Genomic DNA, 25,325 nt, shown 5'->3' with positions numbered 1-25,325 from the left:
GAATTAAGAAAACTGCAGTTCAACAGAAAATGTGCTCTACAGCTCATCTGTTTTGTACAATTATTACTAAGGAACAGCAGTGCTTACAGGGGCTTGGCTATTCATGTATTATTTTTTCCTTTCAATTTTCTATCTTTAAAAAAAGAAAAAAAAAGCTGACCTAGAGAACTATACACCAATCAGCCTAATTTCACTTGCCAGAGAGATTCTAGAGCACAGTATTAAACAATCAATTTCCAAGTACCTAGAAAATATTAAAATGATTAAACAGCCAATATGCATGTTAAAAACAGGTCATGTCAAACTCACCTTGTTTCTTGTGCCAGTGAAACTGAACTAATGGATGAAGAGGAAAACAGCAGATGTGATGTACCTTGACTTAACTTAGTAAAGATTTTGATTCTGTCCCTCATGCTAAGGGAGCTCAAGCTAAATAAATACTGCCTTAATATAGTCAACCTCAGATGGGTTAAAATTAGCAAGAGGCATTATCAATGATCCTGCAACAAATTAAGAGGGCATCTAAAGTAGGGTTTTACAGGGTTTCTTGGTACTAGTTCCATTTGGCACTGCAGGCAACTTGGAAGGGGATGGTGTTGCATAAAAGGCAAATTAATTCTGGGGTATATAAATAGGAACACTTAAGTAGAACAGGAATAATAATTCCACTCTTCTCAGCACTGGTGGAGTACTGTGTCCAGTGTTGATCACCTTTTAAAAAGAGGACATCTAGAAAGAGGGGTGTGAATCTAGAAGAACAAGAAGAATGCCAAGACGCTTAAAAACCATGGCCTAGATGAAAAAGATGAAGGAACAGGGCTTGTTTAGTATACAGAAAAGATGGAAAACATGTAGCAGCCTTCCAATGCATTTAAAGCAAGGGTGTGAAACACATGGCCTGCGGAACTGTTCCATTCAGCAGACTCCTGGAACTTAGGGGGGGGGGGGGGCATTCTTCTGAATTCAGTGTGTCTGGACCCCAATGGACATGGTTATCAGTGGCAGCCCCACAGACCCATGCTGCTGTCCAAAAACAGCCCTGTGCCACTGCACACACACAAACATATGCTGCCTGCTGTGGACCTAGGCAAGATAATAGGAAGAACATGCTAATTACTGGGGTGAAGCAGGCTGCTTAGGGAGGTTGTGGGAGTTCCTTCACTGGAGGTTAAGAAGAGTTGGCCAAATAAGTCATAGACAGTCTATACAGGCCTGAAATCAATCTTACACATACAAGGCCTACATTTCTACAATTCTACCACGTGTCCCTGGTCACTTTGCTCAACTCTCTTTCTTGGTGCTGCACGATTATTTTAACTGTATACAACAGGGGTGTCAAACTCACCTGGTCTATAGAGCTGCAGGAGTGGCATAGAGCCAGTCTGCAGGTCAGATGAGGATCACAGCCTTCCCCCTTCCCCCCCAGCATACCTAATTCCAGTTTGGGACCCACGTGGTATGGATTCTAGAGAGCTGGAAAGGGCAATGCATATGGTACGATCCAGCTGGAGTAGCTGCCACACTGCACATGTTGACCATCCCAGACAGACTGATATATGGTGTTTGCTCTGGGATGCACGCTGAACATAGTACCTGCTCCAGCTGGTCTGGACCCATGCTGCATGCAGCACTTGCAGGTGCCATGTGCAGTGTAGGTCCCAGATCAGTTGTGTCACATGCAGCCCAGTCTGAGTTTTTGCAGTGGGTGCTGCATGCAGTGCAGTCTGGCTGGAGAGGCTACCATGTGCAGTGCAGCTGCTGCTCTGGCTGGATTGCACCACACAGGCACCCTTTCCAGCCACTCCGGTACCCAGGTCCCAGAACAACTAGAGCAACCACAAAATAAAGTATGCTGCGGGAGGGGGATAGGATCTTTGGGCCAAATCTGGAACGTGGATCTTGCTTGCAGTTGGAGTTTAAGTCTTTAAATTATATGAAACCTAGAATTTGTTTCCTTTCGTATGTATGTAGCCAATGCCAAAATCAACTTTATGCCACTGGATTGCAGGATTGGAAGGAACTTTGTGGGTCATCTGGTTCAACCCCCTGGAAGAAGGCTACTTCAAAAAGGGTTTGATACAAGCTCTCCAGAAGTAACTGCAATTTAACCCATTCCAGAGCATCCTCAGTTAAGCAAATATGACTATTTCATATTTTTAATGCATCTCTTCTATTGTTTAAAGCTCAAGTGAGGCCAGTTTAACAAAAACGAAAAGGGCGCAGAACCAGTCAGTTTTATTTTTTTTACGTTTTCTAAAATACAGTATTTATGACTAATGATATTACCATACTTTTGGTCTACAATATTTTTGGATATTTAAAGTCTGAAGTGCTCATCAAGGTATGTGAATATAGGAATACAAGCACACTGGGAGGAGACAAGTGTCCCCAGGAATATTTTGTAAAGCAAGATTCAAAATGACTCTAGAAAGCAGGGGTGTCCTTTATGGTGGTACCATGACATGTGCAAAAATGACATGAAGTCATTCAACATTAATGTAGAAAGCTTGAAAGAGTGCGCAGAATACCCTCCAACCTGAAGGGAACATCTGGCACTGAGTGCAGCAGAACATGAAGCTGCTTTGATCTAGAGAAGGGAAGCAAAGCGAGAAAGAAGAAAGCAGTGTGCTGGACTCCAACTTGGGCAACACATAGGTCTGCTCTCAAATTGGGCTCATCATCCACAAGCAGATTCATCGGGCACCTGACTCGTCCTCTTACATGTATACCATGATCTAGAGGATCAATTGTTGCCTATGGCATAATCTAATTAGAATGGCTTCATTAGAAAGCAGACAGCTGTATGGTGAAATATGAAAAAATTCAAGAAAATCTGTGGTTTCACTGATTCTTCTGGCTGAGGTCATCGTTGTCGGTGATCCCTCATGGTCATGGATGATCATTGTCATGGGTCAAGTAAAAGGGTTCTAGACGAGTCTGTTGATGGCTAAGAAGGCTGATCCTAGAACTGCAGACTGGCAGATGTCACATCACTGTTAAAGGGAGGGTCAAACCACAGACTTTTTTAGTCTAGTTTCCTTTCCTTCCATTTCTGTAATTTTTCTGTCTCCAGGGAAAGACTGTTTTCCTCAAAGTAAGATGTACCTTCTCCCAAAAGGAGTTGCCATGCAGCCCTGTCCCCAGGCTAGTTTTTCCCAATTTGTGGTGTCAATGTCATACTTCCTAATGTTAATCTTGAGGGTACCCTTTAAACCGTTTCCTTTGGCCCCCACCTGTCCTTTGTCCTTGGCCAAGCTGGGAGCATAGCAGCTGTTTTGGAAAACATGCATCAAGCACACGTACAGTGTCCTGTCCACCGCAGCTAACATTGAATAATCAATGCTTTCATACTGAGGGTGTTGGCATGTGTGAGGACACTGGCATTTCTGCAACAATCTTCCCACTTTATGCCAAGGATCTTCTGGAAGTAGCACTGGTAAAGGCATTCCAGACTTTTCAGGTGGTCCCTGTAGGTCACCCAAGCTTCACAGCCATAGAGAAGAGTTGGGCTTACCACAGCCTTGTAGAATAAGAGCTTTGTTCAAGTCCCAATGTCGTGATAGTTGAACAAATGATAATACAGTCTTCCGAAGGCAGAGCTCACATATCGGATTCTATATTGGATCTTCTTGTTAATATTGACCTTCTTTGAGAGAAGGCTGCCAAGGTATGCAAAAAGTGTTCAACATTCTCCAGCTCCTATCCATCAATAAGGATCTTTGCGGGGGGAGTTAATTGGTCTGGAACAGACTGGTGAAGTATCTTTGTTTTTTTTATATTAAGGGGCCAGTCCTTAGCAATGATATGCTTGAGAGAAGCAATTAAGGGGAATTTGTAGGTCCTGCTCAGTATGTGTAATGACAGCAGAATCATTAGTGTACTGAAATTCCACAACTGAGGCTGATGTAACTTTGGTTTCCGCATGGAGGCAGGGAAGATTGAAAAGGTTCCTGTTCATCCTGTACTTGATGCTAATGCCATGTGGCAGAGTCACGGATGAGCATGTTGATAACTGCAAGAAAGATGGAAAACAAAATTGGTGCAATCATTCAGCCTTGCTTGATGCCAGTTCAAATGGCAAAGGGCTGTGTAGTGGAGCCACTGCATAAGATGGACACAGTCATCTGGTCATGAAGGAGTCTTAGGATGGTGATATGTTTCCCTGGCCAGCCAACTTCAGTAAGGTCTTCCATAGAGCCTCACAGTTAAGAGTCAAAGGCTTTGGTCAAATTGATTAAAGGCCATATAGGATTCCTGGTGTTGTTCTTGGCACTTCCCCTAGATCTTCTGGGCCACAAAAAATCACGTGCATAGTGTCTCTTGATGGGCTGAAGCCACATTGAGAGATGTGGGAAAAATTTATTTGGCAAGAGGGAGCAGTCAGTTCAGCAGAATTTGAGCAAGAATCTTCCCAGTGATGGAGAGGAGGATGATGCCTTGACGGTTTCCAGAGTCATCCTTCTCTCTCTTTTTAAAAATGGTGATAATATTGGCATTCCTCAGGTAATGACAACTCAAAAGTAAGACCACTCAAAATCTGAGCCTGAATTAAATTCTAGAGCAGCGGTCCTTCAACTTTTCCACAATGGAATCCTTCCAAAACTTCCTTTTATTTAGCAAATAGAGAAAGGACAAAGTGGTTACAACTCACAGGTCGATAACTTGTACCAAGAGGAATCCACTATAGGATCAAAAAGGAAAAGAGCAAGCATCTTTGCAACTCAGGACTCAAGAGCAATCCTAAATAATATAAAGAATATAATCCCAAATTCCCACATTCAGTTCCCAAAATAATGAAATAGCATCCCAAAACCATGTGCTTACTAGTGCTTGGCCTCATCTCTGAGAAGCCATTGGGGTGCTCCACTTGGGGGAGGGGAGGGAAGGGCCTTGCAGTAACAACACTACACACACACACACACACACAAAGACATTCTCCTTCTAGTATAAAGAAATATGTCTGTCAGGCCCTTGATGTGTATCCAAGACAACAGAGCTGAATGCAATGTGATTTGGCAGTCTTAAGTCAGGCTATCTTTTTTTAATCATCATTTCTGAGAAGAGCTATATAGAATAGAAGATCTACTTGCACCAAACATGTTTGGTTCCAACAGAATAGATCTCCATAGCTGTTTGTATGACGTGATTTCAGAATTCACACACTTTTCCCAATCTAGTTTAACACACAAAAGAATACAACTTCAAATAGCTAATTTTTTTTTAGTCCGCTGAGCCTGTCAAAAAATGGTTATCATCCCTGCTGTCCCTCAGTTTTGCTTCTTCTTTTTCCAAAAGCAAATTTGTTCCTGTATTCTTTTGTTGGGTAAGAATTTCAGAAGGGTCCCCCAAGATCTACAGCCACTGTGTAAAATATATACCACACAGACTTGTAGGGCTACTTTGCAGAACAGCCGTGGATAAACTATTGAGAGACTCCAACTACAACCCAAAAATATCTCAAGTTATTCAACTGTTGTTAATAGTGAGGCCTAGTATAAATGCTTTATTTAAAGATTTAAAAGTAAAAAGTATGCACAGATACAGGGAATGATTACACAACAATATCCAAGACATTATTCCACGTGAAAATAGTACAGTATTAACTAGAAGAGCACCCAGTTTGTATACAAAAATGAGGTTTACTCAACATAAGCACATCATGCACCTGATGTAGATAGTTAATTCTTTCAAAAACAAGAACCTACTGTACTTGACTGTCTGTGCACAATTTCCCTGCTGAATATTAAGACAGCCACTACACACTTAACAATAACAGTTAATGCCATGGCACTTAGCTTGGAAAAAAAATGAAAAAGTAAAAAAAAACAACAAACCTTGCAGTGACAACTTTTAAAAATATCTATCACATTTTGTGTTAACTAAATGATACTGAAACAGAAGGCCAACCATAAGTTAAGATACATAAAAAGAAGTAGTGTGTATATTTTGTAACATTATCTGTTAACTGCCCCCCCCCACAAAAACAAACCTTTTATTTTGCTTCAAGAATGGCAAAAACCCCAAAACATGAAAGTATTCATTAATTCTTAAATGTGTACAATGAAAAACAAAAATGCACTTCCCTATATAAAGACATTTTATTGAATATCCTATATGAAGTTATACCCCTGTGCAAGGGCAAGTTAATTCATTCAAGACAGCAACCTTTTAATACCAGCACATTCCTGGCTTCTACACAGAGATGACTTGACTTTAGAAGTCAGAGGCTAAAGACTTCAAGATTATCACAAATATTCCTTTTGTGAAGCAAGTACTGCCTAGATGCAGTTCTAAAGATATTACAATCACTGGCTGCCCTTGAAGACAAAATTGAAATGTCACAGTAAAGCTTAAGTAACCCATTTGACCTTAAAAGGAGCTTGATTTTCATAAAAGATGAGCTCAGCACTTCCCAAAAATTACTTGTTTATTTTGAAAGTTTAGCTTCCTAACTCTAGAGAGATTTATTAGTAGACCGTGTGGGGGAAAAAAAGTCTGAGCGAGGTACTGTATTATGGCCCCAAGTAGTATTGATTGTTCTCTGTGAAGCTAACTAGTCAGTTCAGGAAAAAAAGTACATGTTTGAAGGCATTTCAATTTTGATGCTATAAATTGATAATCTTGATGCTCTATAAATTTTCAGCAGCAGAGAGGAAAGCTCATTAAAACTTCAGATGATTCTTGCTAAGTTCTGTTTGCAGAACATTAATAATTCTGCTTTTATTAATACTTAGCATGTTAGCTCACAGCTTTTCCTTGCATAATACAAATTGATTACCTCTCTCCTAAAATCCCTTTTCCTTTAAAAAGTGTTAAAATCAGAATAAAACAGATTTGGCATCCCTTCAGCCAAAGAAATTCCTCAAAAATTCAAACAAAATAGTTTGACAATTTAGCTCTCTCTGTAGTGTATATTACATTAGCTATCAACATGACAGACAAAAGAATGATACCTTCAAGCAAGTTAACTCAATTTAGTTACTCTATTTTCTAATTGCTTTGTCAGTTAGTTCATCTGAGTCCATTATAGACTCTTAGTATTTAGAGATTACAATATGTAGTGATATTACAATAATATATATCCAGAATAAGAGTAAAAGAGCCACTGTGAGGGCACTCCTTTTTTAGATACTGGGGTAACACAGAAACATGCCTTTTTCTACTGGCATAATGGAATGTTTTTCAAGCAGGATGGCAATGAGACTCTCCTCCTTATGTAGGCTGTAAGATAACAATTTCTGATCTGCCAAAGGAGCATCTATAAAATTAAAGAATTATGGGTGCCTGTACACAAGCACAGAGGCTGCTCTGACACACTGTAATTATAGCGTGTCGGAGCAGACTTGATTAAACTGAGTCTGCTGGAGCATGGTAATTACAGTGCTCTAGCAGCCTGTCTCACGTATCAGCGTCCCTGTACTTCAAAATAGCAGCAGGGCACTTGAACGAAAGCTTGTTGAATGAGCTTTAGTTCAAGTGCCTTTACCGCTATTTTGAAGTGAGAGGATGCCGATACATGGGACACTGCGACACTTTAATCAAAGAGGCTCCAAGAGCCGCTCTTATTATGAAAGCACCACCCTCCACCCCTGGAGCATGTGTAAACGTGCCCTATAACATGAAGTCCTACATTCTCAAATATTAGCTGCCCATTTCCATCAGTAATCCTAGTTTTTTCTTTTTTTACAAGTATGAACTTATTCTACTCATTTACGCTGACACTTTATACACTAATACCCTTGATGAAAAGGACAGGCTCAGAAAGGCACGTGCTTTTCACATACCAAAGGCTTTATAATGTTATTCCTAGTTACCAGTCAGAAATAAACTGAGGAGTGTAATCTATCAGTTCTATTATGATCATCCCCTGGGATGAATCAAATGTTTCCTATTCCAAGAAAGCAGTTACATTTTTGTTCTACTGCTGTTTAAAAGAACGGCTGTCCTAGTGTTATCTGAGTCTGCAGGGACAACACTTCAGCTTCCACTGTCATCTAGAAATGATAAGGAAAAACAAGGTGGGGTGGGGAGGAGAAGCAAGGAAGGGAAAAGGTAGAATCTTACAAGTTACCAGACCTAGTACCTTAATCTTGCCAAGAGTATGGAAGCTATTTAGTACTATTTTATTATGTGACTGGATGCAAAATGAACTCTTGAAAAGCAGTACCAAGGTTTTTCTTCAAAATACATAGCTACATTACACAATCAGCAGATTATACAGCAAAATTCACTACATCATTTAGGCACCCTATATACCAGATTATTTATTACAATTCAACTTTGGCAAGATTGTTGAAAAAACATTTTAAATTTTTGTGCAACCCAGAGCAAGTGCTGCACAGTAGCTGGCTGCAACAATGAATGCTGAGAATCAGTGAATAAACCACAGTTAGTGGCACGGATAAAATAGTCAGTTAACCATTCTATGCAAGTGCATCCAAACAACAAGTTGCTTATCCATGCAGAAAACAGTATAACGCAACAAATGGCACAGTCTAGAAGAGGAAGATCAGACACATTCCTCAGCTGACATCAAAAGCGGATTGATATATTCAAAACCTTCGAATTCCGACTGGTCGATCTTCTTCACAATATCACTGTTAAAATAAAAACTAGTTACTATCTTGAGTCAAAAACATTGCTACTTACAATATTACTAAACTAAGAATGGCAGTTGTATAAAACAAAACAAAACAAACATACACAGTTTGTCTCAAGGGGACATATTGGGCATGTCTATATATGCGCATTTACTGTACAATACCCAAAAATTGCCACACAGTACAGGCAGCATCCACATGTGCATGCCCATACTATGCAGCAAATATGGTGACTTACGCTGACTTGGGCATAAATTTGATACCTGCATGAAGCAGGCATCAAATTTACACCAATTTAGTTACTGTGCAGTAACACATGTAGACGCCTTACTGCACAGTAACATTGTGTGTAGACTAACTGTAGTCTCAAGTTGGTCCTCACACAGCATTACTGAGTTTTAAATGCCTACACATGTAGATGCCAGCATAAACCTGCTTACTGCGCAGTAAATGTACATGTAGACACGGCCATTCTGTAGCACTCTGCCATTAGGAACTTGCTCCCTCTCCCTTCTGTTCCCCTACATCAGCCCTATTTTCCCAGTCCACTCCTACCATTTTCTGGTCCTCCCCCTGGCATCAAAATAGGATCAGCCACTCAGTCGAAGTAGAGCAACCAATGAAGTTGCCAATAAGGGTAAGAGATCCTTAGTATGTTCCATATTAAGGATGTCTTATGCAGCCAAGCTGTAGAAGGATGAAGTTTTGTTTCTTTGTTTTTTAAATTTATTTAAATTTGACCTACCTTTGTATTTCAGGCTTTGGTGGTAGGAAGCCTCATCTACATTGTTAGTTTCAAATTATTATGTATTATGTATTACACTGCATCTTAACAAGGTTTTTCATTACACTGAAAACTAGCCAGTTAAAAACAAAAAATCCTTTCCTATCAAGGAATTCTCAGTAGATTCATGAGGCAAGTTCTTTGACTTCAAAATCCAGGAAAGTTCATTGAAATTTGGATGCAATAAAATTTATAAAAATAGATCATGTGGAAATGTGAATTTTTATATTAGACAAATGTTTCCTAAGGGGAAATACATAAAAGACTCAAACTTTAAAGCAGAAATTATTTACCCTTTCCACATTTCAAGCTTCTCCAGAGCATCTTTCCTATACCTAAAGGTTCTCCCTCCCCCTTTATGAATCTTGGTAAAAATGGACCAGATTTTGCAAGTGTAAAGTTACACTCTGAATGGAATTCCTAGCCCCAGCATTAGAAAGTGTGATATAGTTACCCATATGAAATACACATCTTTATTAGTTAGCAACTCAAATTCAAAATTTCAAAAACACTGTAATATACTTGATACTTACTCATCATCTGGAGTGAGCTGCACTGGTTCATTAGTGAATTGGGAATCAAAATTATCCAGACCAAACTCCCCTGATATATTTGGTTTAAATGGAGGAACCACTTGTTTTTGTTCCATCTAGAAATAAAATTATTCCAAGATAAAAAATATGAGTTACAAGAGTTACAACCTATTCAACAGCACTTTTGTTTAAACAAGGTTGAAGATTATTGTTAAATTACCTTTTTTGGGCAAATAATCCATTAATTTACTGCAGTACATGTCTATGGTTACTATATGTAAGAAGAGCTTATGGAATCTTCATATTCCTCTCTACCATTTCCCTATCATATGTAAATTTACTATTTAAAAATTTATCTGGCTATAAAGTGCTGACCCTGCTTTGTTTCAGCAAAGACATGCTCTCACATCTGAACTGTACAAACAGAAGACTCGAAACATTTACGTACCAGATCCCAGTCAACGTTGCGGAAGAATGGATGTCCCTGAATATCTGCAAATCCTGTTTGAGGATGGCAGCCTAAACGTTCTTTTGGATCCTATGGAAGACAGAATGTTTTAAAGTGTCAAATCATTTTGCAAATGGGTGCCAGAAATCAAATGCATAAGATGTTACTCATTACAGGTTTTGCTGTAAATAGAGGAAAGTAGAAAACGTGTCATTTCTTGTGTTACGCTATCTTGTGGAAATTAAAAGGAAAAAAGGTACATGACATAGTTCATGGCCCAAATAAGCTGGTTATGGTCTAAAAGGAAAAAAAATTAAAGGAGAAAGCCTAACTAACCTAACCTATTCATAAATATCTACAGGTTAGCTCTCATTCAGGTGCAGCAAAGTTAGAGATGAAATTTCAATACTATGAAAACAAGTGGGGATACATGGGCAGTAGACTGTTTACGTCAGTTTTGTATACAACATTGAAATTGTGCATCTAAGACTAGATTCAAAGTAATTTAAAAGCCAAAGAGAATAGTTAAACTAATACAATACACAAATTAGGTAGAGGGAGTAAACTTTGTTCAAAAGTAAGTTAACTGGCTTTTTAAAAAAGGATCACCTGTAAAATGTTCTGCTTTGAAACAGAGTTGTTAGAAGAATCCCATTACTTCTTCCATCAACCATCTAGCAGATGATGAAATATTTAAATAATTCTTAATTATTTCATGTAGAAAGAAACTTCAGGGAAAATGATAAATAGATATATTTAGTGCATTTCTAAGCTTCTTATTTTGGATTGAGTATCTGAAAAGTTTCAAGTTTCAAAAACAGAGGTGACACATTGATGCCATGGGTTTTTAGTTGTAAGAGTTTTGTTTTGGGCCTATCCTTTCCAGGCTCAAAACCTGTCTACCAGACTTCTACCAGAGGGCTATTTGGATGTCAGCTACATACCAATTAAAAGAGGGGGAAAAAACCTCAACACACCCCCATTTTTCCCTTGTTCTCAGTTGAAGTATATGGTTCTAGATCTTACCTTGTTAAGAAAACTTTTTAGAACACTTGCTGCTTTAACAGAGAGGGATCGTGGAATACGTATTTGCTTTTCCAAAATAACTGTAAGGAAAAAAAATTAGGGAGTCAGAATTTTGTAAGTTTGGGAGGGAGGGGTGTTTTGTTTTGTTTTGTTAAAGAAGTAAAAAAAGCCCACCTACCAGTATATTTTACATGTGTGGATGCTCACCTTGAAAGAGATAATCCTCTGTGTTCTGATCAGGGTTATCAGAGCTTCCAACAATGTCAAATGGTGATCTTCCTGCCATCATTTCAAACATAAGTACACCCAGTGCCCACCAGTCTACGCTGAATCCTAGGATTTAAAAGCAAACAGTATTAAACCTCTTTCATCAAGAAGGAATTACTGAAACATTTCATTGTGAACTACAGCTATAGCCAAGCTACCTGGAAATTTACTCTGTCCTCAAGCATACAGTGATGTGCTGGATGAGATATCTACCATATATATATATATATTTTTATACACTTGGTGTATGTTATTACAACAGGCACACGTTCTATTCACTCATTTATATGAATGAAACATTTTAAGTTGCTTAAGTACCAGTTTACTTGACAGTTTCTGTGATGTAACACTTGTGTTTAAGTTAGAAAGCTGCAATGGTAGAAGAAAGAAGAAAAAAAAAAACCAAAGCAAATGACCTAATTCTGAAGAAACAGCTGATTTACCAGAAGAGAAGAGAAAAAGATAAATTTACCTGAAAGACAAGAAAGGATAGAACTGCTTGCCTTAAAAGAGAAATTGAGACATAACAAGAAAACCCAATGCTGTAGATTAGGTGCAACTTCTCTCTAGCACCACAGGGAAATATTCAATTAAATTAAAAAAAAAAAAAGAGGCAGAAAATTCCAAAGCTATTAAATACTTTTTTTCTACCAGGGTATAATTTAACTATGGAATTCATTGTTGTAGAATGTCAAGGAGTTAGATCCCAAATGCAGAGATCAGCAACCTTTTAGGATAGTGGGTCAGCACAGGCTGCTCATCCCTTCTGCAGGATACTCAGCCTTCCATGCTCTGTGCTGAAGGATGGTCTCTCTCATTCCCCCTCCCGCTGCCCCCTACCCCCTCGCATGGGGTATCTGCTTTCTGAGAGTCACTGCAAGAGACCAGCCCTCAGCACAGAGCAGGGAGGGTCGAGGCAGCAGCAGGCAGCTTGAGAGGGAACCCCCTTTAAAAGGACAGGAGTACTCGCTGCCCCAGGTCACCAACTCTCCTGTCTCACCCCCACTCCATCTTCCCCCATCCCTGATTATCCAGTCAGTTATACACCCGCCTTTCAGTAGTTTCATTTTGACCATTTCCTTTGCTTATTTATTAAATAACAAATGCACCAAGCTCTAGTGTACTTCATGACATAGCACTGCATTGTCAAATTACCATAATCCTCTCCTCGCAAGATCTCAGGAGCAATGTAGTTGGGAGTCCCACAGAAAGTGCTGGTTGTATCTCCAGGCCTTAACCCTTCCTTTAGAAAAGGAAATAAGAGTCAGGGGAAAAACAGAGTTTTAGTTAACCAAAAATTCCTTACCATACTTTGTGGGAACATCTACACATGCACTTTACTGTATATTAGATTAATTTAATGCACAGTAAAGTGTCACCATCTACACATGCGCTGTAATTAATGCACAGTAGATTAATTTACTCTGGTGTAGGATAGACCTGCCAGATGCAGGTACTATTTTACGCCACAGTAAATTACTGCCCTTATATACACAGGTAGATGGTGATGTTGGGATTAGTATATTCAGTTGCATTAATTGCACAAGTAGATGTGACCATTTTTTATGTAAAAAAGCCCTGTAAAAAATAAATCATTAGTTAGTCTTAAATAGATCTGTATGTAATCTGTATGCAAAGTGCTATCTTTAGAGATGAAATTTATGCAGAGTGTAGCGTGCACAATGTGTTGAGAAAAGCTGTGCATCTTCATTATACCTGTCTGAATATGATGTTTTAAGCATTCTTAAAGAATGAAGCTATTTTACTCCTTTTAGATGTTAAATTTAAGCTACAAAAACAGCATATTAAATACATGTTTGTTAAAAAATGTGTTTTACACGGAGTCATCTTAAATTAGGAAAAAGAGATGAGGATATAATGATTTGCAATTCTATTCTATTGCACACAAAGCAAAATAGATTTAAAATGTTTATAGTAAAACTGAAGTTCCAGTGCAAACCTAGTTTTATTTAATAACAAAAGCTGAAACCACTCAAAGACAAAGTCCAAAGAAATTCAGACTACTGAATATTTCTATTATCCAGTCAATATAAAACTGATCTAATAACAAAGGTCCGAGGTGGAGACTAAAATGAAAAAAAGTTCAAAGTGCGGTTTAAATAAATCCTTTTATTCTAGTATGCAAGACTGGCACTCTGTATGTCTAGTTCAAACCCTTATTTACAGAGGTGGTTTAGCAGAGTTGATCATATCAAAATAGCAGGATATTATGTGTCACTGAAGATAGGAATGATCACTTCAGAGTTTACTTAAAAAACAAAACAAAAACAACCTGCCATTATTCAACCAGCACATCAAATAAAAGTTTATTTTTTTTAAGTCATGTAACAGCATAGGGTTGAAGTACTGGTATCAAGGGGATTATACAAAAATGCCAGAGTTAATAAATTGTCACACTGGGAACTATCTTGTTTATATATTATATACACAATTGAAATCTTAATTTGAAATGTGTGCATAGTCTTTCTTTGAATATTTTTTCCTGCTTTCTTCATCTGCAGACTGTATATATCTTTTTGTTCTACCTGAGGTGTATGCAAGTTGATGCAACAGACTTAAATCCAGCTAGAAAGATACTATAATAAATTACAGAGAAGGTACCTGAAAGCGTCGCATTGTATTTGTCTGGAAGTTAATTTTCCCCTCACCTTGCACATGCCATAATCTGTGAGTTTAATGTGTCCCTCAGAATCCAGTAATACATTGTCCAGTTTCAAATCTCTGTAGATTATCCCTCTTTCATGCAGGTAGTTTAATGCTAGGCTGATTTCTGCAGAATAAAACCTAGAAATGAAGAAAGATGCTTTTTAGATAAATACTCTTCAGTACTTCATAATCAAGTCACAACTTCAGAATAATCCATAGTGAAGCAAGAAAGCAACCTTCGAGTGAATGTAAGTGAAGCAGGAAGACAATGGTGGCCAACATCCTGCTACTCTGAGGGTTGTTAAAATACACTTGAGATCCAAAGACCATGCCCCCCCTACAGAGTATGGCAAAACCCCACAGTCTGTACCAATCTAACCCTGACCCCAAATATGGCAACTGAACTGACCCTGAGCAGTGAGGCAAGACCCTCTAGCCAGCAACCTCCAGCTTTATATCCCAGCAGGAGCACTGGCACATCTCAGTCAAAATCCCCAGCCTTGACTCTAGCGAACACCCAATGCTTCTGAGAAAGGTGAAATGCGCCCCCTAGCAAACATACAGTGGCAGGAAAGGGGAAAAAAGATTCCTTCCCGGCCCCATGCAGCAACCACTGAAGCCCAGAAGTGCGGGAAACACCCATAGCATAGCATAGGCATAGCTATTCCTAGATCACCACTGACCAATGCTTGTCCAATCTCTTCTTGAACACCTCCAGTGATGAGATTCCACAACTTCCCTAGGCAGTCTACTCCATTGCCTCACTGTTCTAAGAGGGAAGAAGTTTTTACTGATAACCATTCTAAACCTACTTTGCTGCAACTTATAGCCACTGCTCCACGTTCTGCTCTGTAGTAAGAAAATGTTTTCCTTTCAGATATTTGAAGACTGCTATAAAGTTCCCTCTTAAGCACCTTTTCTGCAAGCTCAACATGCCCATTTCCTTTATGTCAATTTCCTCCAAAATAACTATTTGCTACTGCCCTTCATATGACTTGTCTTCTACGTCTTTTTATCATTTTTGTTGCCTGCCTCTAGCCCCTGTCTAACTTTTCCATGTCCTTTTTAAAATGATGAGCCCAAAAATGCACACTACTCTAGCTAAGGCCTAACCAGCACTAAGTAAAGAGGCACTATCACCTCACGTGTCTTGCACTTAATGCTTGTACTGATCCGGTCCAAAATCACATTTGCTTTTTGTGCAGCTACATTACACTGCACATGCATTTTGAGTCTGTGATCCACCAAGACTCCTAAATCTTTCCCTGTCATGCTGCCATCCAGCCAGGTGTCATCCATTTTGTATCTGTGTTTTCAATTATTCTTCTTAAGGTATAAGACCTTGTATAAGTTGGCACTGAATTTCACCCTGTTAGCTCTAGCCCAGCTTTCCAATCCATCACAATCATTCTGCATTGTACTCCTGTCCTCACTGTTCACTATCCTTCCCAGTTTTGTGTCATCTGCAAATCTGCTCAAGAAGCTCTCTATTTCACCATCCAAATAATTAGTAAACATGTTAAAAGGCACTGGGCCCAGCAGACATCCCTCTGGGACTCCACCTGAAACCTCCTGCCACTCTGGCATGGATCCATTTGTAATTTACCCTTTGCTTGCAGTTATTGAGCCAATTTTCTACCCACCTTATAGCAGTTCTGTCTATCCCACATGCCTCCACTTTATTTAGGAGGTCATGTGGGACTCTGCCAAAAGCCTTGACAAGTCTGAATATAGTATATCTACTGAATTCCCTTCATCCACTCAAGTAGTTACTCTGTTAAAGAAGGAGATTAAGTTTGTTTGGCATTATTTGCTCTTCATAAACCCATGCTGGCTGCTTGTGATCAACCTTTCCTCATCCAGATGCTTGCACACAGACTTCCTTATAATATGCTCTAGGAACTTCCCAGATATTGAGGTGAGACTAACTGGTCTGTAGTTCCCTGTGTCCTCCCTTTAAGCCTTCTCTAAAGAGGGGCACTATGTTGGCCCTTTCCAGACCTCTGGTATCTTGCCCATCTCCCAAAACTTTGTAAATATTATTGTCAAGGACTCTGAGATTTATTCTACCAGTTCCTTCAGTACCTGAAGCTCATCAGACCCTGCTGACTTGAATTCATTCAGGCCCATCACAAGCTCTCTGACTGTTTCTTATAACTCATCCCTCTGGCTGTCCATATGATAATTACCCAAATAATCCTTATTAGCTGGATTTGGAGGATTCAGGGTGCATTCCAGATATATAGGATATATTGGTGTACAACCCCATTCTCCCCCCTCCAGTTTGGAGGAGTAGTTCACTAATATCCCATCTTGCTTTGCATTCTCCACTCTGGCCACATCTTCACCCTCAACTGCTCCAATTTACAATGACTGGAAATGATTGTATGCTATTATTTTAAAAGGGGTAGAGCCACAAAAAAAGCCATTTCTTGCCTAATTCACTGTTCCAGCAGAGGACCTTCCCCTTAAATATTTCATGTCCTCAGCTTAAGAACTTTTGCTATGCATCTGCCAACTGCTGCTGCCAGCATGCACTCCAGCCCATCACGTAAAAAGGAAGTCCCTGAACTCACCACACAAGGTGGTGATGGGGTTAAGGTGTAACAGGCCCTGCCACAGGAACCAAAGCAAGGACCAGAGAGTATCCCCACAGAGCAGCGACCAGATCAGAACAGAGTCCAAACTGTTCTCTCACCTTTGAGAACAGCCCTGAAGCCTCTTGAGTCTACTGGCACCCAGACTGCACTGACACTGCTCCAAACTATCTGTTAGTGACCCCTCTCCCCACTTCCTTGAGAAGCTACCTCATAGGACCCCTTAGCATCAGAAATGCTGATTAAGCCAGTGAGTAAATATTTTGTGTTAACCCATGCTGGTTCAGTGCTGTACTAGACTCTCCTCCTTCAGTTGCTAGTGATGAGGTTGGCTGCCACATGCTACATGGCAGCTCATGGGAGTCACCATAGAAGCAAACGCCACAAACCAGCTCTCTCACTAAAGCACTGCAAGTTCTGTAAGCGGGCTACTGCAAACCACTATATTCAAGTACAGATCTAGTCTCTAGCCTCTCCACCAAACCTCAAGCTGTACTTATAGCTGCATAAAAGCCATCACACTTTGGTCATGCCTGCTTAGGAACAAAATGGAAACTTCAGATGCAGGGTATGTTCAACCCAAGCTTTTTCCACCCTTAGGAAGTACAGGTTTCTCCTGCTCTCAAGTGGTTGACTGTCCCTATCCACTTCTCTAGGAATTCAATACAACTCATCCTTGTATGAATCACATCTAGTGGGGCTTCCCTTTAGCTTTGGAAAACAGGTACTTCTGCTGGCCTTTCATTAAATAGGCCAGATCATGTCCTCCAATGCTTGCTTGTTCCTTGCCTGGCCATATGATCATGGGACGAAAGGTAGTATGTAGTTGTAGACTCTGTGATGGAAGGCTATATACACCACCAAGACTTGATGGTATTATGTATGCAACACACTGAGGAGCTGAAGCTGCTGCTCCAACCAGCATGAAATTGCCCTGCCTGTACCTCTTGGGGCCTTCTTGTGGCTGATCAGCATAGGTTTAGAACTGAAACATCACATCAGAAAACCCAATTTCTTGTGGGGAAAAAAAATATCCTGAATTAAAACATACCTGGCATGCTCCTCTGGCAATTTCCTCTGCCGCTGCATATGAAACATTAAGTCTCCTCCATTGACATATTCTATAACAAAAAATAGTCTGAAACACAAAAGGTATATTACATAAGTGATTGTTTCAGCTATGCGTACAGCCTTTATTGTTGTTCTGTTTTTGGACCCTTTAAAAAACAGAATTACCACTATCTGGCAAGATTCCTCCTTCCCTCCCCTATATAATACGGCTGGCCTATGCCATGAAAGTATTGGCACATTTCCATTTCCTTTCAGTGCTCTCTTCTAGCAGTGAAACCCCATGTAAAGAGTCAACATATACAATTTCTTCTGGGGTTTCCTTTCCTGATGAAAGAAACTAATTAACCTTTCACTCTCTAACTATTATTGTGATCGTTTTATCAAATGTATGCATGCTTCCATCTCCTGCACACACAGAAGATACTGCATGCCTTTGCAGTTATGTTCAATTACCATATCTACTTTTCTACGCAACAATCACACACATCTTAATAAGTTTCAAAATTCAACTTTTCATCTTTCCTCAAACTACTCTTACTTTGTCCAGGGCCAGTAATCTTAGCATTGTATTTTGCACTATCACTTCCTCATTCTTTTTAACAGTTGATCCATACCCAGGAGTTTGGGTAACACTTTGGAATAACAATAGAATATCTTTTGTGGTAAGTGTCTGACTTTTACCTGCTTTCTGTCTGGAAGCAAGAGTGCAGTCCAACAAGGAAGGGATGATTAGAAGCCTGTTCAAAAACATGTTTCTCTGTCTGAACCCAATCAATGTCCTGTTTAAAAAAAATTTCAAGCTCAGAAAATATTTTTCTTAGAATTATCAGACACACAGAGAAACATTTACATCTCTCTTTAGCTTTAAGAAAAAAATATTAGACAACCCACAGTTTAATTCCTTTGATCAGTTTAACTCTGCATTAGACAACTCAGTTACCAAAATAAGAGACTACCTAATGTTGTCTACAACTCTTTCACTTTAATTATAGTACATATGTATGAAGACTGCATTTTCAGAACACTAATAAAAGAAGATCATCCCCATTCAGAAAAACTGAAAGTCTGAGTAGAGAAAGGTAAAGTAACACAAGGGCTGAGGAATTAATGGGTAGAGCTTAAAGAGTTTATGGGTAAGAAAAGCACTGAAAATGAAGCTTGATTATGAATATGTAAACTAAAGTAAAACCATAAGGAATAATGGATGTTCGTCCACACCTTATATTTGTCAAAATGGGTGCCTCACATTAAAGTAGGTACTCAAGTCATAATCAAAGACTTCACAAATGTTAAGCCACACTGAAATGAAGCTCCAGTCAGAAGAGCAATTAAACTTGCAATGTGGTGTTCCCTGTTTGGTCTAAGTGACTTGATATATTAAGAATTCTCAGTTTAGTTTAGTTAAGAAGCTTTTCTTAACTACATGCATCACAAACTCAGCACAGAAAATGCAAATCAAGCCAAGTTATCTACATAACTATCACCAATAAAGCATTCTGTAGGGACTGGTAGGCCTTCAATAATACCTACAAAGCCCTACACCCTCCCACATATTTGCAATTAATAGGTCCTGTAAATGAAACTTATGAGGAAATTCTGTTGTAGTCACAGGCAATATGGACTCCAAACTAATAACTGACATGCCAAATACCGAAGTTTACAAAGGGAGGCCAACTGTCAGAGAACATGGCTTCTTAGTATTCCCCTTCAAGGGAATAACTGAAGCTCATATTATAAAAGTCAAACCTGGAAATTCAGTCAGTTACAAAAGTGCTAATAAAGATCTAAATGTGGCAGCCTGTTCCATGAGCTTTCAATATTATTTGAAAAAGCCAACATGCATTTAGACAAATCTCTGAATATAGTGAAACTGCAAGCCTAATATACGAACACCAGATGCAAATTCTCCAAAGAAAGAGCTGTCTGCTCCAATCCTACAAGCATTTCTTACCTCATCATCATTGACTAGTTCTTTCTTCACAACTTTCATTGCATAAATACGTTCAGTTTTCTTTAATCGAACAAGAAGTACTTTAGCATAGCTGCCTCTTCCAATTACCCGGAGCAGATCAAAATCCTGAAGGCCCAGACTAGAGGAAGCTTTGCCACTTTCTCTAATGCTCATTGCCTATTAAGAAAGATTAAAATAATTGAGCAAACTTATTACTACTACATTATTAACCACAGTTCTTTGAAAGAATGAGGCTCACGTGGTTTATACAGTTATTCTACTGCAATAACGATTAATAATTATCCTTTATTTTTCTCAAAACTGCTTTGAATTTTAATATTAAAACTACCAGGGAGTAGAGATTAGAGATGTTTTAAAGATTTTTACTGCACCTAGAATTCTGTACAACTCCAATCTATATAATCTCACAAGTGGACAAGTTTGAAAACTGTACAAGTCGATGGCTTCAGTATAGTTTACATGTGTGTCAATGTCCAAATCATTAGGATTTATAATTGTAAAGATGCTGATGGTAGGAAGCTATTCAAGGACCATATCATCTCTTAAACTGGAATACTAAGACATTACCTCTTTTTCTTCACCAACATGATCCAAACTTTCATGACTTGAAGGATTATATGGAATTACTAGGGGAACAAAGCAAAAGAAGTATTCAATATATGCATTAAAATTAAGACCAGAGATACTTTCTATTGCCCAGAAGGCTCCAGTGCTAGATTAGTTAAATTTATTTTACCAGCTAAACCTTTTTGAACAGTCATATTAATTCTTTCATCAATTGCCCACTGCTGATTAGAACATTATTATAAATTTTAAAATTCTGACCTATGGAAGTATGACATTTTGCTTTATCTGCACAGAGCTCTCACGCAGTGCTTTCTACAGACTTGGGCAATGGTACAGTACAAACTGACTTCCTTTGTGTCCTGTAGTGTAATAGTAACAAGGGCTGCGCAAAGCTTCAGTTCCTGATTTGATTCGACAGAGATTCAACCTGATTCAGTGGCTGAATCTCCGAATTGAATCAGGAGACCCTTTAATCTCTCTGAATCAAATTGGAACCCTCCAAATCGATTTGGAGAGATTCAGCAATTCGGACATAGACACAGCTTTAAATGTTTTTTCTACATACCTCTAGGTAGCGGGCAGCTCGTAAATGTTGTGATGCTGGGGCAGATGGAACCTTCCACAGGAGGGCGGGGGGGCCCCCAGCATGCTCGGCCGCAGGCCAGGAAGTGGACCAGAAGCACTTCTGGTCCACTTCCAGGTCCACCAGGGAAAGCGCCGGGCCCCCCCCGCATCCTCCCAGCTCGGTGACTGGTGCCTCCTGGGTTTGGGAAGGCACCTAGGGTCCTCCCATGGCTGATCGCCAACTCCCCAGTAGACTCAAAAGTGGACCAAAAGTACTTCCAGTCCACTTCTGGGTTTGCCGCCGAGCATGCGGGGTGGGCTCCCTCGCATGCCTGTGGGATGCCCCATTCACCCCAGCATCGTAGCATTCACGAGCCGTGCCTGGTACCTCCAAGTATCTAGAAAAAACATTTAAAGCTGCATCCATGTCCGAATTGCTGATTCACTGAATCAGCATCGAATCTTCAGATTCGGCCAAATCGAATCAGGGACAGTGATACAAATCAACAAATCGAATTGGATTCAGGCCAAATCCAAATCCGAATCGAATAGGGCCCGTTTTGTATGCTCCTAATAGTAACTAGGGCTGTGCGAAGCTTCAGGTGCTGATTCGATTTGAAGAGGATTCGGCCGATTCAGCGGCTGAATCTCCAAATCTGAATTGAATCAGGGACCAATAAAAAGGTCTGAATCGATTCAAAGCTCTCCAAATTGATTTGGAAAACATTTGGAGAGCTTTGGAGATCCAGGCAGTCCCCACTCGCTGCTGGACCTGAACTCTGTGCTGGTAAGTAGGCGGGGGGGGGGGGGGGGTGGCAGCAGCGGAAGAGGGGGAAAGGGGACCACGGGAGGACCCCTGCAAGGTCCCATCTCCTGTCTGCTCCCCCAGCCCCCTCGAGTGCCCACCCCTGCCTGCTCTCCCAGCCATGTCAATGGCTGACCTGCCTGGCCCTAGTGTCCTGGTGCTTAAAAAAGCCCCGCATTCACCGGCTCCTGCTGGGGGGGCGGGGGTGGCTGAGCAATCCCTGATGCCCCCCACTGCCACATGCTATGTGTGGGGGCTCTGGCAGAGCCCCCATCTCCCACCTGCTCTACCAGTCCCATCAATAGCTGCCCCACCTGGATCCAGCTCCTGGTTCTTTAAAAAAAAAAAAAGCCCTGCACTCACTGGCTGCTGCAGCAACCATCAGAGCCACTGGGGGCTCATAGCAGTGTCCCCGCCACACACCTCAGGGCAGTAGGGGTAGCAGGGATCTCCCCCCTGCCTGGCAGGAGCCGGTGAGTGCGGGGCTTTAAGAGTCCAGACACTGGGGCTGGGCAGAGGAGGTGCCTGTTTGATTCTGAGATTCGGCAGCAGCTGAATCTCTAAATCAGATTCAGCCGAATCGATTCCAGACAGTGATTCAAATCACTGTCCCTCAAATTGGCCAAATCTAAATCGAAAACTAGCTGCTTCATACAGGTCTAATAGGAACTAGATTCAAATTCCAAATGTGATGACTACCACTCTTACATATACAAGGAATAATATGGTGAGGCATCTGGGACACTGATCTAGGAGATATGACTAGATATCAATTCTAATTATAGCTAAATAAATTATTTATAGTGTTACACAGAACTAACCGCAAACTATTTTTATAAACCCTCTTAATGAAGTGTAAATCTAAAACATCAGGTGGGTCATATTTGTTCTCCATCTTCGTAATTTTTTCTTACACAGAGTTCATTCCTTTTTCCCCTGAACAGAACTAACTAGTGTCATTTTAACAATAGCTTACAGTTATTCCTTGTAAAACGTTTTATTTCATTATGATGAGTTTAAAAACAACATTTTAACTGATTAAATTCCAGCAATTTCAGGTACTTTAAAGAGTACTTAATGTATTAGCTTTACCTGGTTCTATGTTATCTGGATGCACTGATGATTGATCCATAGGTATTATAGGCTCCTGAAAATATTCAGAGTAATGTTTTATATAGTTTACCAATTACAGATTAATACAATGTAATCTGGCTTTGGGACTGAATTTGTAGAAGGATCAACACAAGTAGTTACCCTTTTGAGTCTGAGAAACTCAAGCTCTTTGAAAAGGGGATTCCAGTTTACTGAGTCTCTTTCTAGTAAGAGAGAGTACTGTGGATAATCTTTAAGGACCAAAACAGTTAGGTTTTTTACTAAATCAAGCAGCAGCCATATGGCATTGAATTCAGTTAGTTACTAGAAATGCGTGGAGAAACTAGCACTTTTCCAATTCTCCTTCTCCCACTCACCTGGGCAGAGGAAGTTACAGTGACTGGCTATGAAAGGGTAAGAGTTTTTTCTTTGTCCTCAAATAACATTTCTATCTATTGACTATTCCAGGGACACCCAAATTACAACAAATTGAATTCACAGCTATGAACTGAGGTTATACACATGCTCCGGAGTTGGGGAGTGTGGGGAGGCACTTTAATTAGAGAGGCTCTGAGAGGTGCTCTAATTAAAGTGACCGCAGCTTCACGTGTATTCAGCATCCTGCACTTCAAAATGGCAGCGGGGGTGCTTTAACTAAAGCTCATTTGAAGAGCTTTAGTTAAAGTGCCCCACTGCCATTTTGAAACACAGGGACGCTGAATACACAAGCAGCAGAGGCTGCTGGAGCATGCTAATTAGCAAACTCCAGCAGACTCTAGGGAATCTACTACATCAAGAGTAGGGGCAACCTTTTCTGGCTGTAGGTAAGAGTTGAGTCAGAGATGGATGGTTGGGCACTAGGACCCTGCTGCTGCCAGTGTTTGTCCCCCCACTACAGCAGAAGGCGCCCCGCAGAATACGGAACCTGAAGTCCCACGTCTGTGGGCCAGATCCAAAGATTCTGCGGGCTGTAGGTTGCTGACCACTGTACTGGATCATGAGGCCTAGGAACTAAACACTGCTAACTTACTGGGTAGCTTTAGACAAATCAGTTTCTTTGCCCAAGTTTTCTTTCCTGAAAATGGAGATATTTCTTACCTAACATGTTTGCATATCATTAGAGGAGTACAACTAGCATCAGTGAAATTAATGGTGGAAGAGTACATTTTATTCCTGAGAAGCAAAGTGAAATACAACTATCAGCACCTCTCCGGTAGTCACAAAGAATTTCAATGTTGTAGTTACACGCTTCATACTCAAGTCACTATTCTGTAGTGTTTTGTTTCAGAGGAGTGATTAGACGAAGTTCACTTACCGGTGGAAGTGCATGGCGACCACATTCAATGTTGACAAGTTTGTGACACTTCTTGTGAACAAGGAGTTTGCAGTTGATGCACTTGTAGCCCTGACGCCCCAGGCCCCATATTCGGTCAGTACATATGGCACAATGAGCTCTCTAAAAGGACAAGTCAATAAAATTCAGACAAAGAACGATCAAACTCATAGTACCTTTTCATTACTTGTATTATTGTAAAAATATAAGAACTTGAATGAGGGGCCCTGCATTCTTGTTAATAGACATAAAAAGTTGGTCCCTGCACCAAAGGGCTTGCAATCTAAGTATAAGCAAAAGCAAATGGGTGGAGACAAGAGATAAGCAACACAAAGTAACAATAAAATTAGAGGTGCACCAATAAAGATTTTCTTGGCCGATACTGATAGCCAATGATTAACCAACCGCATTGGCCGACGCCAATCCCATAACAGCACAAGGCATTTTAAACTACGAACATAAATAAATCTTTTTTTTTTGGTTGTTGTCCAATTATAACACACAAGCACATGCCTTCTGCCAGCTCCAGCCCTCGATGAGGAAGGCAGTGACCACCTTATTCCCAAGCACATCAACCCCTCGCCCACAGCTCTTACTGCAGCTCCGCTCCCCACACAGCCCATGTTGCCATCTCAGGTAGGGAGGGCAGACTCCCGTGCAAACAGTGGCACTGGGCGTGTTTTGAGCCCTAGAACATGCCATTGCCTCAGCACCGGCGGGCCCCACACAGCCGAGCTCCTGTGGCTGCTGGGGAGAAACCACTTTTGCAAAGGCGCCCAGTGCCCAGTGGAGCAGAATGTCCCTCGTGCAGTCTTACCCTGCCTGTGCAGAGCCCAACATCTCCACAGTCCTGTCATTCAAGCCCCCACTGCATGCGTGATGTTGCCGTGGCAGTGGCAGCAGCAGCAGGAGCCAGTAACGGTCCCTTTGCTGATGAGCGTGGAGCCCTATGACCGCTCCCTGATGCCCCCTCCTCGACTCGTTGGGACCTGTAGTCTG

The 25,325-nt window shown here is 40.5% G+C and overlaps 1 protein-coding gene across 1 annotated transcript in view; it reads right to left on the bottom strand.

The window, feature by feature from the left end:
- Window positions 1–5,473: 5,473 nt before the first annotated feature.
- PRKCI (protein kinase C iota) overlaps window positions 5,474–25,325 on the bottom strand; it is a 50,930-nt gene continuing 31,078 nt past the window's right edge. The window contains exons 6-18 of the mRNA XM_006267721.4: window positions 24,309–24,449; window positions 22,994–23,048; window positions 20,533–20,591; window positions 19,945–20,121; window positions 18,675–18,772; window positions 17,974–18,060; window positions 14,328–14,463; window positions 12,814–12,901; window positions 11,599–11,724; window positions 11,392–11,471; window positions 10,366–10,455; window positions 9,918–10,033; window positions 5,474–8,597 (exon numbers count right to left, since the gene is read on the bottom strand). Coding sequence (XP_006267783.1) covers window positions 8,510–8,597; window positions 9,918–10,033; window positions 10,366–10,455; window positions 11,392–11,471; window positions 11,599–11,724; window positions 12,814–12,901; window positions 14,328–14,463; window positions 17,974–18,060; window positions 18,675–18,772; window positions 19,945–20,121; window positions 20,533–20,591; window positions 22,994–23,048; window positions 24,309–24,449 — 1,341 coding nt within the window. The 3' untranslated portion in view covers window positions 5,474–8,509. The remainder of the gene's footprint in view (window positions 8,598–9,917; window positions 10,034–10,365; window positions 10,456–11,391; window positions 11,472–11,598; window positions 11,725–12,813; window positions 12,902–14,327; window positions 14,464–17,973; window positions 18,061–18,674; window positions 18,773–19,944; window positions 20,122–20,532; window positions 20,592–22,993; window positions 23,049–24,308; window positions 24,450–25,325) is intronic.

The sequence above is a fragment of the Alligator mississippiensis genome, chromosome 7 (assembly GCF_030867095.1).
Source record: "Alligator mississippiensis isolate rAllMis1 chromosome 7, rAllMis1, whole genome shotgun sequence".
In the NCBI taxonomy this organism is placed as follows: Eukaryota; Metazoa; Chordata; order Crocodylia; family Alligatoridae; genus Alligator; species Alligator mississippiensis.
The sequence above is the reverse complement of the archived record's forward strand: the minus strand, read 5'-3'. Positions and strand labels throughout refer to the sequence as shown.